At 35.6% G+C, this 16,695-nt stretch overlaps 1 protein-coding gene across 2 annotated transcripts in view; it reads right to left on the bottom strand.

Annotated features, from left to right (window-relative positions):
• BRWD3 (bromodomain and WD repeat domain containing 3) overlaps positions 1-16,695 on the bottom strand; it is a 118,138-nt gene that overhangs the window by 18,252 nt on the left and 83,191 nt on the right. For both annotated transcript variants that reach the window (XM_070606232.1, XM_070606233.1), the window contains exons 25-36: positions 15,734-15,841; positions 14,016-14,140; positions 13,130-13,212; positions 11,928-12,039; positions 10,905-10,966; positions 10,647-10,802; positions 9,862-9,982; positions 8,456-8,581; positions 8,290-8,368; positions 2,353-2,409; positions 1,070-1,210; positions 37-111 (exon numbers count right to left, since the gene is read on the bottom strand). In XM_070606232.1, coding sequence (XP_070462333.1) covers positions 37-111; positions 1,070-1,210; positions 2,353-2,409; positions 8,290-8,368; positions 8,456-8,581; positions 9,862-9,982; positions 10,647-10,802; positions 10,905-10,966; positions 11,928-12,039; positions 13,130-13,212; positions 14,016-14,140; positions 15,734-15,841 — 1,245 coding nt within the window. The remainder of the gene's footprint in view (positions 1-36; positions 112-1,069; positions 1,211-2,352; positions 2,410-8,289; positions 8,369-8,455; positions 8,582-9,861; positions 9,983-10,646; positions 10,803-10,904; positions 10,967-11,927; positions 12,040-13,129; positions 13,213-14,015; positions 14,141-15,733; positions 15,842-16,695) is intronic.

Raw genomic sequence — 16,695 nt, forward strand, 5'->3', positions numbered from 1 at the left:
AACAGTATATGTCATTTCAGAGACCACTAGGCCTACCTCAGAAAGAGATCCATCTTGTTGTCTTTCCGGAACAACTGACTCTGAGGATTCTCCCTCTTGTTCTTGATGGCCCTGTTAGGGTAAAGAAGATCTATTGTGTTTCCAGACCACCACAACAAAATATCAAGACTTGAAGTGTTATTATGATTTAAGGCTCAAAGATCCATAAATAGGAATTATGTTTTTACTGATTGTACTTTAAGATGAAGGAATTCTATGCTCACTATTCTTCTTGATATGAAAAACAGAAGACTAATTTATTCTATTCAAACTCTGTACAAACAAACAAAGCAAGCTTTGTTGAACATAATTTTGTTCCTTATTTGAATATTTTTTTCTCAACTGAAATCTGTGTATGCAGAGAATATTGATGTTTACTAATTTCAGAGGAGGGTCTGAGGTATTTCTGAAATATTGCTGTGCCTTTCCTATGAAAAAGCTGAAATAGATTTGTTATCTATACTAAAAGGTTATTCAACATATAAATAGATATACTCCTAGAAAAAGAATCCTATAATCTAAGTTCTCATGCTTTTATCTTTGATGAAAATTAATATGGTATATTGGTTACTCTAAGTGACCACATTGAATAACATATTGAATATAAATTAAACAGGGCTGACATATGTCACCAAGGGTCTATACGGTGTAGAAGTGTATTAGAATTTATTAAAATGTATTAAACAAATATCTGAAATAAAAGCAAGAAGGAATCACAAAGGTATTTAGATGCAAATTTGGTTTAAAACTGCATGATTTACACACAAAGTGCATGACAGGCATTTTAAAAAGTCATGACTAATCATACTACCCACTTTCACCATTCAAAGATACACAAAGAAGAGGAAGGAAGGAGAGAGGGAGGAAGGAAGGGATGAAGGGAAGGAGGGAGGGAGGAAGGAGGAAGAGAGGGAGGGAGGGAAGGAAGGAAGGAAGTAAAAAAGGGGGAAAGTGGCTCTTAACTAGATCTTAGCATGGACATATTTGGGAAATTACACTTGGGCAATTAATTGAACAACTGTATGCTTACTGGATAAGAAAGATGATCAACTGGCTGTCGAAATGGCTCTGAGTCTTCACGTTCATAAATGAGGCTCAACAGTTCTTTGCACTGTTTTCTCCAAGCATCAGGACTACACTTTAAAGACTGTCTTCTGCCTCGGCATTTGACCTGTAGATTTTAATAGAATTATACCTAAAAGCTCTTTCCTTAATTATTCATTGATTTTCTCGTTTTACTAATGTTAATATATCTACAGAGGATAGAGCACCTCCTATTTAAAAGTTTCTTAGTTTAGATTAGACATCATTCTCCCTGGCCAAAATATGAACAAATAGAAGCTAGATATTATATTCATGGAAAGAGCAAGAATTCAAGTGTTCTGAAATTTCATTTTAAGAATATGTGAACCTCAAATAAAACACAGACGAACAAGTTTTTTCCCTCTACCAGGTTCATAATTTTAAGGCCTTAATATTTTCTGGTAGTTAAGTATATTTGACAATGGTACCATATTTTTCTTTAAATAACACTTGAATGATATATTTTGTTCTTTTAGTAAATCCTTTGTGGTCATAATAAATTCTGACCTTTCACATTTGATGTCTTTATTATATGATATCTTTCAGTATTTTAAAGAAAAGTTTTCATTATATAGAACAAATATTTGTCTAATTATCATAGACAGGAACTATGCAGAAGAGAATTAACATAACAGACCTAAGGTTGCTATCTTTTAGCAGGGATTGCTTGCAAGGCTGGCCCTTGGCTGGCATCTAGTAATTTGGCACTTGAACTGTTTCTTTAATAATAAAGGTGGTTTACCGTGCCTACACTGTTTGTACAATGTGATTAGTGCTGAACACCTGCTTTCCTGTACATTTCCTATGCTTTCCTGTTTTCTGGCAGTCTAGAATCTTGGCATGTGCTAGTCAGATGGTGTCTTCATAACCGGATCCCAATAAATTCCTGGGAGACTGAGTCTCTAATCACACACATGTTGCTACATTTTCATTGCAGAGGGAAGGGTGTGCTCTGTGTGGCCCATCAAAGGAAAGAGATCATAAAGAAGTCTGCAAATGGATTCCTCCAGAATGCCTCTGTCTTTTTCCCTGTGATCCAGCTGTGTACGACTGTAAAAAACCCTACCTACTGCATCACTGTAATAAATCCTAGCAATGAGTAACAACTGGATATACTTAGTTTCCAGAGTCTTTCTAGCAACTCTCCAGACAGGTACAGTTGGTGTTAGGGATCCCACAACACAGGACGCCTGAAAACTTTTCTTATCAGCAGTTCATTTGTTCACTCACCCTTCTTCCAGATGAAGTACCAGGACCATCCGAATCTAAATCAACCATTTCTGTATCCTAAAATTAAAAGGGAGGAACAGGAGAAGATGTTAAGTTACATTCAAAGTCTTACAAATTAGATGAATATTTACAAAGAAATGGCAAATACAACCACAATTGCTCCATCATTGGACCAGGCAGCAGAACAAAGGTCAGAAAGAGACTCACTTCTCACTTCAAATGTTGCCTACATGCTGTGTACAAGATGGAAAATATACTGGGAGAAGAACAGTAAACAAGGTTCCTCTTTAAATCAGAATAGGAAATGAAGGAAGAAGTACAGAGATACCTTCCTTTTATTGACCTTTGCTTTATTGAGCGTCACAGATACTGTGGGTTTTTTTACAAATTGAAGGTTTGTGGCAACTGTGTGTTGAGCAAATCTATCAGCACCATTTTTCCAACAGCATGTGCTCACTTCCTGTCTCTGTGTCACATTTTGGTTATTCTCACAGTATTTATTTGCTATGGTGATCTATGATGTTACTATTGTAATTGTTTTTGGGCGCCACAAACTGTGCCCATATAAGACAGTGAACTTGATAAATAGTGTGTGTGTTCTGACTGCTCCACTGACTGGCTATTCCCCCATTTCTTTCCCGAGTCTCCTTGGGTCTCCCTATTCCCTCAGATACAACAATATTGAAATTAGGCCAAATAATAATCCTACAATGGTTTCTAAGTGTTCAAATGAAAGGAGGAGTCACACATCTCTCACTTCAAATCAAAAGCTAGAAAGATTAAGTTTAGTGCGGAAGGCATGTTGAAAGCTGAGACAAGCTGAAAGCTAAGCCTCTTGTGTCAATTAGCCAAGTTTTGAATGCAAAGGAAAAGTTCTTAAAGGAAATTACAAGTGCTACTCCAGTGAACACATGAATGATAAGAAAGCAAAAACAGCCTTATTGCTGATATGAAGAAAGTTTTAGTTGTCTAGAGAGAAGATCAAACCAGGCACAACATTCTCTGAAGCTGAAGTCTAATCCAGAGCAAGACCCTAACTCTCTTCAATTCTATGAAGGCTGAGAGAGGCAAGAAAGCTGCAGAAGAAAAGTTTGAGGTTAGCAGAGATTGGTTCACGAAGTTTAAGAAAAGAAGCCACCTCCACAACATAAAAACGCAAGGTGAAGTAGCAAGTGCTGATGTAGAAGCTGTAGCAAATTATCCAGAAGGTCTAGCTAAGATAATTAATGAAGGTGGCTACACTGAACAGCAGATTTTCCATGTAGACGAGACAGCCTCCTATTGGCAGAAGATGCCATCTAGGACTTTTATAGCTAGAGAGAAGTCAATGCCTGGCTTAAAAGCTTTAAAGGACAGGCTGACTCTCTTGTTAGGGGCTAATGCAGCTGGTGACTTTAAGTTGAAGCCAATGCTCATTTACTGTTCTGAAAATCTGAGGGCCTTTAAAAATTATGCTAAATGTACTCTGCCTATGCTCTATAAATGGAACCTCAAAGCCAGATGAAAGCACATCTGTTTACATCATGGCTTAATGACTATTTTAAGTCCACTATTGAGACCTACTGCTCAGAAAAAAAGATTGCTTTCAAAATATTACTGCTCATTGACAATGCACCTGGTCACCCAAGAGCTCTGATGGAGATGTACAACAAGATCAATGTTTTTTTCATCCCTGCTAACACAACATCCACTCTCTAGCCCATGGACCAAGGAGTAATTTTGACTTTCAAGTCTTATTATTTAAGAAATCCATTTCGTAAGGCTATAGCTGCAATAGATAGTGATTCCTCTGATGGTTTTGGGCAAATAAATTGAAAACCTTCTGGAAAGGATTCACCATTCTAGATGCCATTAAGAACATTTGTGATTCATCAGAAGAGGTCAAATTTTAACAGGAGTTTGGAAGAAACTGATTCCAACCCTCCTGGATGACTTTGAGGGGTTCAAGACTTCGGTGGAGGAAGTAACTGCCGATGTGGTGGAAATAGCAAGAGAACTAGAAGTGGATCCTGATGAGGTGACTGAATTGCTGCAATCTCATGATAAATGTTTAACAGATGAGGAGTTGCTTCTTATGGATGAGCAAAGAAAGTGGTTTCTTGAGATGGAATTTACTCCTAGTGAAGATGCTGTGAAGAATGCTGAAATGACAACAAAGGATTTAGAGTATGACATAAACTTGGTTGATAAAGTAGTAGCAGTGTTTGAGAGGATTGATTCCAATTTTGAAAGAAGTTCTACTATGGGTAAAATGCTATCAAACAGCATCACATGCTACAGAGAAACTGTTCATGAAAGGAAGAGTCAATCGATGCAGCAAACTTCATTGTCTTATTTGAAGAAAGTGCCCCAACCACCCCAACCTTGAGCAACTACCACCTTCATCAGTTAGCAGCCATTAACATCAAAGCAAGACCCTCCACCAGCAAAAAGATCATGACTCAGTGAAGGCTTAGATGATGGTTAGCATTTTTTTAGCAATAAAGTATTGTTTAAATAAAGTATGTATATATTTTTAAACATAACGCTATTGCACACTTAACAGTCTACAGTATAGTATAAACATAACTTTTACATGAACTGGGAACAAAAAAATTTGTGTGATTTGCTTTATTGTGCTATTTGCTTTGTCACTGTGGTCTGGAACTGAACCCAAAAGATCTCCAAAGTATGGATGTATAGTGACTGGTATCTAAAGTTGTACCTTAATAATTTTTGTTGCTAGTGCCATCGACTCCTACTGACCCTGTATACAGCAAAGCGGAACTGTCCGATCTTTTTTGCGCCATGCTCTCAACTTCCAGCACTCTATCAGACAATACTCCACTGTTATTCAAAGGATTTTCATGGTCAATTTTTTCGAAAGTGGTTGGCCAGGTCCTTCTTCCTACTCTGTCTCTCATCCTGGTACTAACCAGATCCAACACTGCTCCTTCCTAGTCTGTCTTAGTCTGGGAGCTCTGCTGAAACCTGTCGACCATGGGTGACCCTGCTGGTATTTGAAACACTGGTGGCATAGATTTTGGCATCACAGCAACAGGCAGCCATCACGGTACAACAACCAACAGATGAGTGGTGTGGTTTTCTGACTGGGAAACAAACTTGGGCCACAGCTATGAGTGCTGAATCTTAACCACTAGACCACCAGGGCTGACTACCTAAATGTTAGTATTGAAAAAAAAAACAACTTATTCTATATCACATGCTAGTTTAATATAATATAATCATGAATTATCCATGATTAATCTTTTGCTATTTCAAGAAATACATCTCTTTTTTATAGGGAATATATGAATGTGCATTAAAATCTAAGATTCAGTAAAGTACCCCTCTGACGGATAGTTTTTCAATACAAAGAGGCAAGGTCCATGCACCACTATTTACTTGGTGATGGTACAGTACATAGGTAATGCCTAGGAGAAAGCAAAAGTAGCTCATGAGCTATTGGTACCCCTTTCTAATAAAATAAAGTTGTCGAATTACATTTTACTTTAATTTTCTAACTCAGGGAGTGCTAATCTAAAAAGAGCAACATCCATTTATGATAAAATGTCTCAACAAACTAGATATAGAGGGAACGTACCTTAACATAATAAAGGCCATATTTGACAAGCCCTAGCTAATATCACGGTCAATGATGAAAGCTAAAAGCTTTTCCTCTAATATCAGGAATAAGACAGGATGCCCACTCTAGCCACTTGTATTTAACATAGTATTGGAAGTCCTAGCTAGAGCAATTAGGAAAAAAAAGCAAAAGGTATCCAAATTAGAAAGGAAGAGTAAAACTGTTTCTATTAGCAGATGACATGATATTACATATTGAAAACCCAGAAGACTCCATCAAAAAATTGTTAGAAATAATAAACAAATTCAGTAAAACTGCAGGATACAAAATCCATATACAAAAATAAGTTGTTTATTAACTATCAGAAAGTGAAATTAAAACAACAATCCCACCTGTAACTGCATCAAGAATAAAATGTCTAGGAATAAATTTAACCAAGGAGGTGAAAGCTGTACACTAAAAACTGAAGATGACACAAATAAATGGAAAGATATTCCATGCCTATGGATTGTAAGAATTAGTATTATTAAAATGTCCATACTTCCCAATCTACAGATTCAATGAAATCTCTATCAAAATTCTAAAGGCATTTTTCACAAAAAAAGAAAAAATAACCCTAAAGTTTGTACAGAACCACAAAAAAAGACTCTTAATACCAAAACAATCTTGAGAAATAAGAATAAAGCTGGAGGCATCATATTCCCTGATTTCAAACCATATTACAAAGCTGTCAAATCAAAATAGTATGGTATTGGCATAAAAACAGACATGCAGATCAATGGAACAGTTGAGAAGACACAGAAATAAACAAATACATATGTGGTAAATTAATTTACAACACAGGATCCAAGAATAGACAATGGGGAAAAGATAGTCTCTTAAATAAACAGTTCTGGGAAAACTGGACAGCCACATGCAAAAGAATGAAACTGGACTCCTATCTTAACACCATAGGTAAAACTCAACTCAAAATGGATTAAGGACTTAGATGTTAAGACATGAAACTATAAAACTACTAGAAGAAAACAGACAGTACACTCCTTAACCTCAGTCTTGGCAATGAATTTTTTGGATTTGACAAAATCTAAGGACAATAAAAGCGAAGGCAACAAAAGCAAAAATCAACAGGTGGAACTACATTAAACTAAAAAGCTTCTGCAGAGCAAAGGAAACCATCAACAAAATGAAAAGGCAATCTATGGAATGTAAGAAAATATTCACAAATGACGTATCTGATAAGGGGCTAATCTCCAAAATATATAAAGAACTCATACATCTCAACAACAAAAATACTAACAATCCAATCAAAGAAAGGGCAGGGGACTTAAAACAGACATTTTTTCCAAAGAAGACATACAGATGGCCAACAGGTACATGAAAAGATGCTCAACATCACTAACCATCAGGAAAATGCAAATCAAAACCACAATGTGGTATCACCTCACATCTGTCAGAATGGCTATTATCAAAATGACAACAAATAAGTTTTGATGAGTATGCGGAAAAAAGAGAATCCTCGTACACTGCTGGTACGAATGTAAATTTGTGAAGCCACTAAGAAAAACAGTACGGAGTTTCCTCAAAAAATTAAAAATAGATGAGGCCGGCCCGGTGGCATAGCAGTTAAATTACACGCTCCACTTCAGTGGCCCTGGGTTCACTGGTTCGGATCCTGGGTGCGGACTCATGCACCACTTCTCAAGCCATGCTGTGGCAGGCATCCCACATATAAAGTAGAGTAATATGGGCACGGATGTTAGTTCAGGGCTAATCTTCCTCAAAAAAATGGGGGGGGGGGCTTTATGTAAATTAGATTTAGGGCTAGGTGGGGAAATCAGATATATGAAAAGTCTGTTGACAATATGAATTTCACTTCATTTAGAAAAACTGGTTTATGTTTGCAAATTTCCATAAAGGAAACCAAACAGTAATTGCATAAAAACTACTAAAAATGTAGACTTTCAAACCTGAACGAAATTTTAAACTACTTTAATATTTTACATATATTGTAAAGAAAAAGAATCTCTACGAAAATTTCCATCAATCAACCATTTTTTAAAAATATTTAGTGCTTTGTCCCGTTTTTAAGGGCTGGAACATGAAGTGTTGATTTCTCATCACTGAAACCCACTAAGTCAAACAGGATGACTGGCCACCTGTCTCGGACTAACACTGTAGCAGCACTACATTTTTGGTATATGCTATCTAAATACAGGTTAAAGAATTTAATATAAAAAGATGCAGGTGTTCAGCCAGTTTTTAGAAATCAGCTTCACTGCTCATAGCCAGTTATAATGCTTACATGTAATATTTACTGTCCTTCAAATAACAGAAGAGGAATTCATGCCTACGAATCATGCTGCGATTCTTACCTCCTCTGCATCAGTACTGTTTAGTTCTTCTGCTTTAACTTTATTGTAAGTATCCAGGATATCAGTACAGCTCTGATCCCTAAGAAATAAGGTAGGTCAAAAATACATTTCAAAAAATTTAAAAAATCAGAAGTCAGCCCCTATCAAAGATAAAACTGCTTCTTACCCAATAAATCGAAGTAAGACATCAGTTACAATTTTGGCTGCTTTAACTATAGGACTGTCTGGCTCATTGAAAGTCCTGGCATTGTGCTCAATGTAGCGTACCTCCCACATTAATGCTGATATTCTCCTATGAAAGAAAAAATTCCCTCTGTTACTCTTGGTTGATACATTTAAAGTCTATTCTAGGAATATACAATATAGAAAAATGAAGCACTTAATCGTGATATGTCAAAGGTCTTCCAATATTTGTATTGACTCAATACACGGGTGTGACTGATGGGCACTAATGAAGGTATATAGTTACAGTATTTGAAGCACAGGCAAGAATTTAGAACCATTGGACTGCACATTAAAATTTGGAAAAGAACTGACCCAGGACACTATGAAGTAAACAGTAATCTGACCAAATACAAATAAACAATGCTTTGATAAAGTCAAAAGAATGTTTAGTTTTCAGAAGAGATGAGAAGAGCAAGAATAAAAGAAACCAGTCTGTAGAAAAGGACAAATTTTTATCTAGTTACTTTTATGATATATATTACCAAATGAAATTATAGGTAATGTTATAAAATACACCTACCTGGTTATATTTATAACCAGTTCATGGAATAACTTTGGTTAGGACACAGTGGATTCTGGGGTGAGAGAGGTACCAAAAGGTGCCTTCCACCACTGTCCCTTAACCACCCCACTTCCAACCAAAACCAAGGAAAAAATAACTTGGCTCCTTTTCTATATACATTTCAGGGCTGGTAATTAAATCTAATTAACTGCTGCCTAATTCCCCAACAGGGGATTTAAATATACTCCAAGTCTCTGCAGCACCTTAATCATGATGAATCTACAAACCATTTAATCTGATTTTAATAAACTAAAGTTAACTGTAGTTTTTGTTTCATGCATGATTTGTGCTGCTCATAATTTCCTCCATGTTCTTTATTCCACATCCCTTCTTACCCTGAAGATTGAGAATCTACTGAATAAAGGGAAACTAGTGTTTCAAATTTTTACAAGAAATTCTGGAGTGGGTCTTTTGAATGATTATTTTACACTATGAAATAACAGATCTGGGGCCGGCCTGGTGGCGCAGCCGTTAAGTGCACATGTTCCGCTTTGGCGGCCCGGGGTTCGCGGGTTCAGATCCCGGGTGCGGACATGGCACCAGTTGGCAAGCCATGCTGTGGCAGGCGTCCCACGTATAAAGTAGAGGAAGATGGGCACGGATGTTAGCTCAGGGCCAGTCTTCCTCAGCAAAAAGAGGAGGATTGGCAGCAGATGTTAGCTCAGGGCTAATCCTCCTCAAAAAAAAAAAAGAAAGAAATAACAGATATTAGTGTATCATAATGCAAAAAGAAAGAAAAGATGGAAAGGTATAAACTTTCTAGTAAACGATAAAACTAAACAGACCTGTAAAAGCGATTTTCGAGTCTCCGCCTGATAGTGTTGAGGTCAGTTGGATAAGCAACAACAGTACAATACAAAGGATAGGCACTGAGATCCACTGGAACAGCAAAAGGGCTGGCAAAATCTACAATATTACCAAAATCAAAACAGGTAGTTATAAAGGACATTAAAATTTTATGTTAACAAAAACTCACAAATAAACAAGAAGGGAGGGCAACATATTACACTGTAAAATGATAATGATTCAATTATGCAAATATTAGACCAATATTGTTATTATGTTATTCTTTTTATTTGGACATAATATCTATGAATCATGCATGATACACTGGTTCAAATCAGGTAAAACGAGAAAAAATTATAGGAATACCATGTTTAACTTCAAATTTATGTCTTTTCTGGGTAAATGCGAAATATCTCAAGTGATATGCTTTAGAAAATATAACTAGTAATGTGAGTAAAATACATTACTCACCCACTGTCTTTACCAAAGAACCCATCCAAAGTCAGGCTCAGGGAACAGCTAGAGAGCCAAAATGACGCAAGAAAATAAAAGATACCTATATGCCTGCCTTCTCTATTACAAGCCCCCAGAGAATCGAAAAAGTTTATCAGTCATTACTCGGGCCAAGCATATAAAGATGTTAATATTAAAACTAGATTCATTGTATCTCTTAAGTTAAAAGCATACATTGAAAATAAATGCATTTCCTTTCGTAGAACTTAAAATTCTGCTGGTTTTCCTTGTTCCCTCCCATCCTTCTAACATTCTTTCACATTCACCATACCCAGGGAAAGAAGGTGGTTGATGCCCTGAATAACCCGTTCACATTCCTCATCTCTGGAATGAGCCCCCCACTCTCCTTCCTGGGGTTTGTATAGTAAAGCAGTCAGTTCCTCCTGGGACACAGGAACACCAGCACCGACTTCATCTGGAAAGGCAGCTATGTATAAGATGAAAAATCAGAAATGATTAGTTTCCAGTATCATGCTATTGCCATTTTTCTTTCAGAAGAATAATAATTCAGTTTTAAAAGCATATTTACTTCCTTCTGGAATTGGCTCCATATCCCAGGGGCTCATCTTTTCTCTCTCGTTATTGTCCCAGCTATTAAAAAATAAGATACAAATCAAATTCACATGACATTTACTTTTATTTACTAGCATAATTTGCATGACTTCTTAGGGGTGCAATGTGGAAAGGGACAGTACAGTTTTCCTTAAAGTACAACTCTGCTTACCTAAAGATAATAATAAACCTCTAATAGACAAAACACGGTCCACTAATATGTAACTTAAAGAGCAATAAGCTTACTCTTAGTTTTACTTGGCTTTTTTGTTTTTAATTCCAATCAAGGATATATTCGATATTAAGCCAGGGTACAGAACAAAAATTCTTTGGAAAATTCCTTTCAGGTTAAAAAAGTAGATTTAATAGATCACTTCTTTCTGTAAGATCGTCTACTTTATCCTAGAGCTTAAGTATTATAGCATTTCCAAAGTTTTATTATTCCCTTTTGATCAGTAATATGGAGACTAAAAGTCAATCTTCATATTTTTTTATCATTTTTGAGAAGAAAGCTGCATTCATTAGGAATGTTACAACTCTGGGATTTCATGAAGAACTTAAAGTAAAAGTTGCAGACAAATAGTACGTTCAAACATAATGCAGTCACCTCTGCTTCGAATTCAGACCATTAAAGACTAGGTACTAACATACATTGCTATATTCCAGCTGTAACAATTACTTTAAACACTGAATTAATTTCAGTAGTCTTCATAAAAAAATAGTTGCAATTCGTGTCTAAAATAGAAATACTTAAGAGAAAAAACAGTCATTAAGGGAGGTAGAAATAATTCTTCAGTTCCTGCTTTGTCTTAGCACGTATATTGGATCAAATGGTTTATTATCAACTCCTTCCTCACAGGCACTATTGCTTCTTTATAGGCATAGGTCTCATAAGACTAGATAAATCAGATAAAAAAGTATTATTCCTGGTGGGGTTTATAGAAAATCCGGATAGTACTCCAATAATATATCAGGCATAAAAGACCATAAATGTACTTACTGAACACTGTAACACTGGAAAGAACTATCAGGATACTCTGGTTGAAAAGGCTGCTGACTCTCCACAGTCCCAAACCACCAGGCGTCATCTATTATACTGCGGAATCTATCACCTATAATATTTTTAGAAATTCTTAAAGGGTGCTCTTGAGAATAAAAGCTCTGTTCCTCACTCTAAATTGCTACTTTTTGTTGAATACAGAAATAGCATTATATTTAGCATTATTAGAGGTTTCAATCTAAGTTTTCCAGATAAGTGAATTTTACATTTTACCCTCTTCAAGGATTTTGATTGCCAAGTGCTAGTAATCTTTCTGAAATAAACCATATATGTCCAAGTCTTCTTAAATAAATGCTACCACATATAATTTAACTTTTATCAATTACTTGGGATCATCATTAGGCATACCCCTTGCACCGTGCATATATTACTACAGTTATTTCTTACTTTCCTTCTTTTTGCTTTCAGCTTTTTGCCTTTAAAAATGTCTTCACACTAGTTTTCTGTCTCTCAATGGCTAAGGATTACAAATACAAACCATTGCAGACAAAAATGTTTCTTCCACATAAGAAAGGAAAATTTAAAAGCACTGATAGCAAACATTTACATAGTGTTTACTCTGCATCAGGTACCATTTAAGTGCTTTCTATATATTAACTCACTTATTGTCCACAGTAGCCTTATAGGTATGTCCTGATGTGATTCCCATTTTAACGATAGTAGAAGTGAGGTACAGAGAGGTTAAAAACTTGCCCAAGATCAAATAGCTAGTGAGGGGGGAAAGGAGGGAGGCAGAGAGGGGAAAGGAAAGGGAGGAAAGGTAGAGGCAGGGAAAGAGAGAAACAGAGACAGAGAGAGAAAAAGAGAGACAGAAAGGAAACCACAAATCGGTAATGGCCTGTTTAAGAGCCTAAGTGTTAAGTACTCCACTCAGGGCAATTGATATTTGATGATTTTCTTTTTAATTCAGATTTGTATACTAATAGAGTAGGTATTCCCAGAAGGTTTAGAGGTTATATGTCACACACAATGTGTATAAAATCACCTAAACGTAACTGAAAAAGAAAATTTAATTTTTCTAATTTAGCTAACATCTTTTTCCAGCTACATGTTAAACTAGTCTCTTTCTCATGAACCAGAGATAAAAAGTTACTTACTCTACTTTGAACTTAATAGTTATTAAGTGAGAATTCTATACTTACCAATCTGCCAGTTCCTTTCTTTGGCTTCATTATAAAACTGATGTAGCACAAGGAAGTCAATGACATCTGGCATGTCATGATACCTGTACAGAAAATAAGGCACATATGAATCAATATTTAGATATAATAGTATAGGTTACCTACGAAATATCCAGGGATATGTGTCTAATGTGGACCCATTAAGCAAAATGCTGCAAACCTCAAGGTCTCTCTACAAATACCTTTAGATAAATTAAACCTCATCTGCTTTGATCTGTTTGGGAGTGCCCCGCCTACTGTTGTATATCACTTCAGTAACATAAAGACGCCAATGAAGGTTATTAAAGGTATTTTATATTAAAGATTGTTTTAAGAAAAGTATGAAATGATGTTCTTTCATCTCCTTAGATTTCAAACTCAACCTCAAGAAATGTGTTATTGACTAATTATTCCTATTATTATTAACAGAAATAAAAGCAACTACCATGTTTCAATCATACTGTTAGGCACTTATAAAGGTTTTTCTTTTATTCCTCACAACAATCCTGAAAAAGATACTATCATTTTTATTTTAAAGATGAAGGCATAAATTCCGAGACGTGCTTATAGATATAAATACACACACATAAAATATATATACATTATATTACATACACATTAGCTATATGTGCGTGTATTATATTACATATATAATACATATACAGACACGTACACATTAATAGCTATAAATATACATATAGTTATTAAGTGGAGAAACAAACGAGGAATTAAAAATTAAACCTCAGTCTTCAAAACTCTAAAGCCTGTAGTGCTATAGTTTTTTCTCTATCAAGGCTTGTACTCTGCAGCACACAGGAGAGGGATTAAAACACACACATACACACACAAACCAGAGATAGCTACTCACTTAATGGAAAAAGATTCTCCAGTCATTTTGCCTGAAATGGGGTCCAGAAATGCAAGCTTCAAGCAGCACAGTGTAGGTGGTCCAACCTCATATTTGATTCCTACAATCTTAACAAACTCTTGTTCCTATTCATGGGAATACCAATAAATTATTACTTTCAATAGAAATAATTACCTAACATTTGCATATTATTTCATTATGATTTGCACAATTTAAAAATCACCTGAATACCCAGGAAATACTAGGCACTCCACTAAGTGTTAAAGGTAATAAGACATGGCTCTCGACCCTTAATAGCATGTTGTAGCTTAGCACAGGGCTCTAAACCAAGGATAAGCAGCAGAATCCCCTTAGGAACCTTTTTAAAATTTATGTTCCTAAATTCTACTCCTGTAGAATTGAATTCAGTAAAGGTTTAGGATGCAACCCAGTTATATATATTTTGAAAAACCTCCCAGGGGATGATGATGCTCTGCCTAGTTAAGAATCACTCCTCCAGCAGAAATACAGTCTGTATATATGCAGGTGGACACATACATGTATGTTCAGGGAACAGACTCACATTTTTTACTGTTCACAATATTATTTTACAATACCACTCTTATACATTGATTATAAGTCATACTTAACAGATGACAAAACTGAGCCTCGTGCGTACAGTGACTTGCTTAAAGTTACACATTAGTATACAGCAGAGCTGGGATTGAAATCAAGGTCTTATTCAAAAGCCCAGGCTCTTGCAGCACACATGTGCTGCCTCCTAAAACTTCCTAGAAATACAGAGTTAGAATTTAAATAAGAAATCACACATTTTCTTCATTCCCCTGATTCTAGGGAAAAAAAACCCACTCAACTTTCACCTGATTCAGAATAAAGTAGCATCCCTATCTCGCAGGAGATGGTTATGTGAAGTCCACATGATAAGATACTTTAGCACCTTACAACCTTAATACAATTTTTTACAAATTTCTCAATCTTTGTTTCAATAAATATACACATTCTTTCTTGTACCCTTCCTGCTAAGCATCATCACACAACAACCTTTCATTTACCTGGAAAATCATCGTAAAATTGCCCTTTTGTCTCATTTTCCAAGTGGGAAAAACAAAAGAACAAAACACATGTAAACCTAAGTAGAAATGATGTTGTGTGTATCCCTACGTCTGTTTGTCTATGGACATATGTATGAATGAACAAATGACTATGTATTTATAGTCAGAAAGACCTCTAAAGAATACATACCCATTTTACTCAATACCATGTAGCTACATAGGTAGAATATCAAAAGAGAATTCATAAAGCACTACAAAATTTTGAGATTCTTGGGATTTAAGATATTTACTATATCCTAAAGCTGCTGGAACCTCGAGAGCGCTCATAGTCCGCACCCGCAGTTAGTTTATAGAGCCTCTGGGATGTACAAAGCTGCTTAGGAAAAGATCCACACCAGGGAACTATGGCTTTGTTCCAATTATAGAATGGTGTACACTAGAGGAGCTGAAGCTTAAAATAAATTAGGTCAAATAATCAAGACAATACGTGCCATACAAATTTCAGGAAACTTAAAATGTGATCCATAACACCCAGCTGTTCAAGAATATGGTTTATCACCTTATCTTGGATACACAATCAACATGAAACTGAGAAAAAGTCTACAGGCAAGTAACTTAATTCCAAAGCTACTTCAATTGAATAGCTTATGAATTTGGCAAACTTACCCTGAGATCCATTTTATTCCATGGCTGTTTTTGTAAATTAACACTATATATTTTTGATTTCCTTACAGCCCGCACATAAGCTTCATGTCCTTGCCTAAAATAGATAAGCTAAAACAAAAAATATGAGGTATTAAACAGCAGCATCCTATTTAACAACTCTATACATCCCAATATATATTCCTACAAACATCCTCTTGTGTTTACAACAAACATAATTTTTTAAAAATTTGTATAATAAATGTACTTGTCACTATCAAATAACATTCATTCAGTACTCATGGCTATGTAGCCCTGAACTAAATAGTGCATAATATAAACACTGCACACACAATCCTTTTCTCTCTAGCAGCTTAATAAATTTCTGAAGAAACAGAAACTAATGATAAATGTACACAAAACCAGTTATATCTTAAAGTACTATATTTCAAATTGTAATTGATATTCTAAATATCAAAATTTTAATAGTCAGTGTATGCTTTTTTGTTGAGGAAGACTGGCCCTGAGCTAACATCCATGCCCTCTTTCTCTGCTTTATATGTAGGACATCTGCCACAGTATGGCTTAATAAGTGGTGCGTAGGTCCATGCCCAGGATCTGAATCGGTGAATCCTGGGCCAGCAAAGTGGAGTACACAAACATAACCACTACGCCACCAGGCAGGCCCCAACACATTTTATATATATTTATATACAGTTCTCACCACAGGCTACGAAATAGAGTAATTTCCAGACAAGTTAAAATTTTTCTTTTGCAAGAATTAACATCAGAACTAGCAATGGTATGGAAAGAAAATGAATCCAAGAACTTGGTAAGACCCTTCACCTCCTTAAGACGGGATTCACTACCATATTCTGATTCATTAAAAAAATTTTCCTTGTCACAATAATTCTAAAGTGGTGGTAGAAATAAATAAATATAAGAAAGTAACATACAAAATATCATACTATGAGATTTTTAAAATA

This window comes from Equus przewalskii, chromosome X, assembly GCF_037783145.1.
Source record: "Equus przewalskii isolate Varuska chromosome X, EquPr2, whole genome shotgun sequence".
In the NCBI taxonomy this organism is placed as follows: Eukaryota; Metazoa; Chordata; class Mammalia; order Perissodactyla; family Equidae; genus Equus; species Equus przewalskii.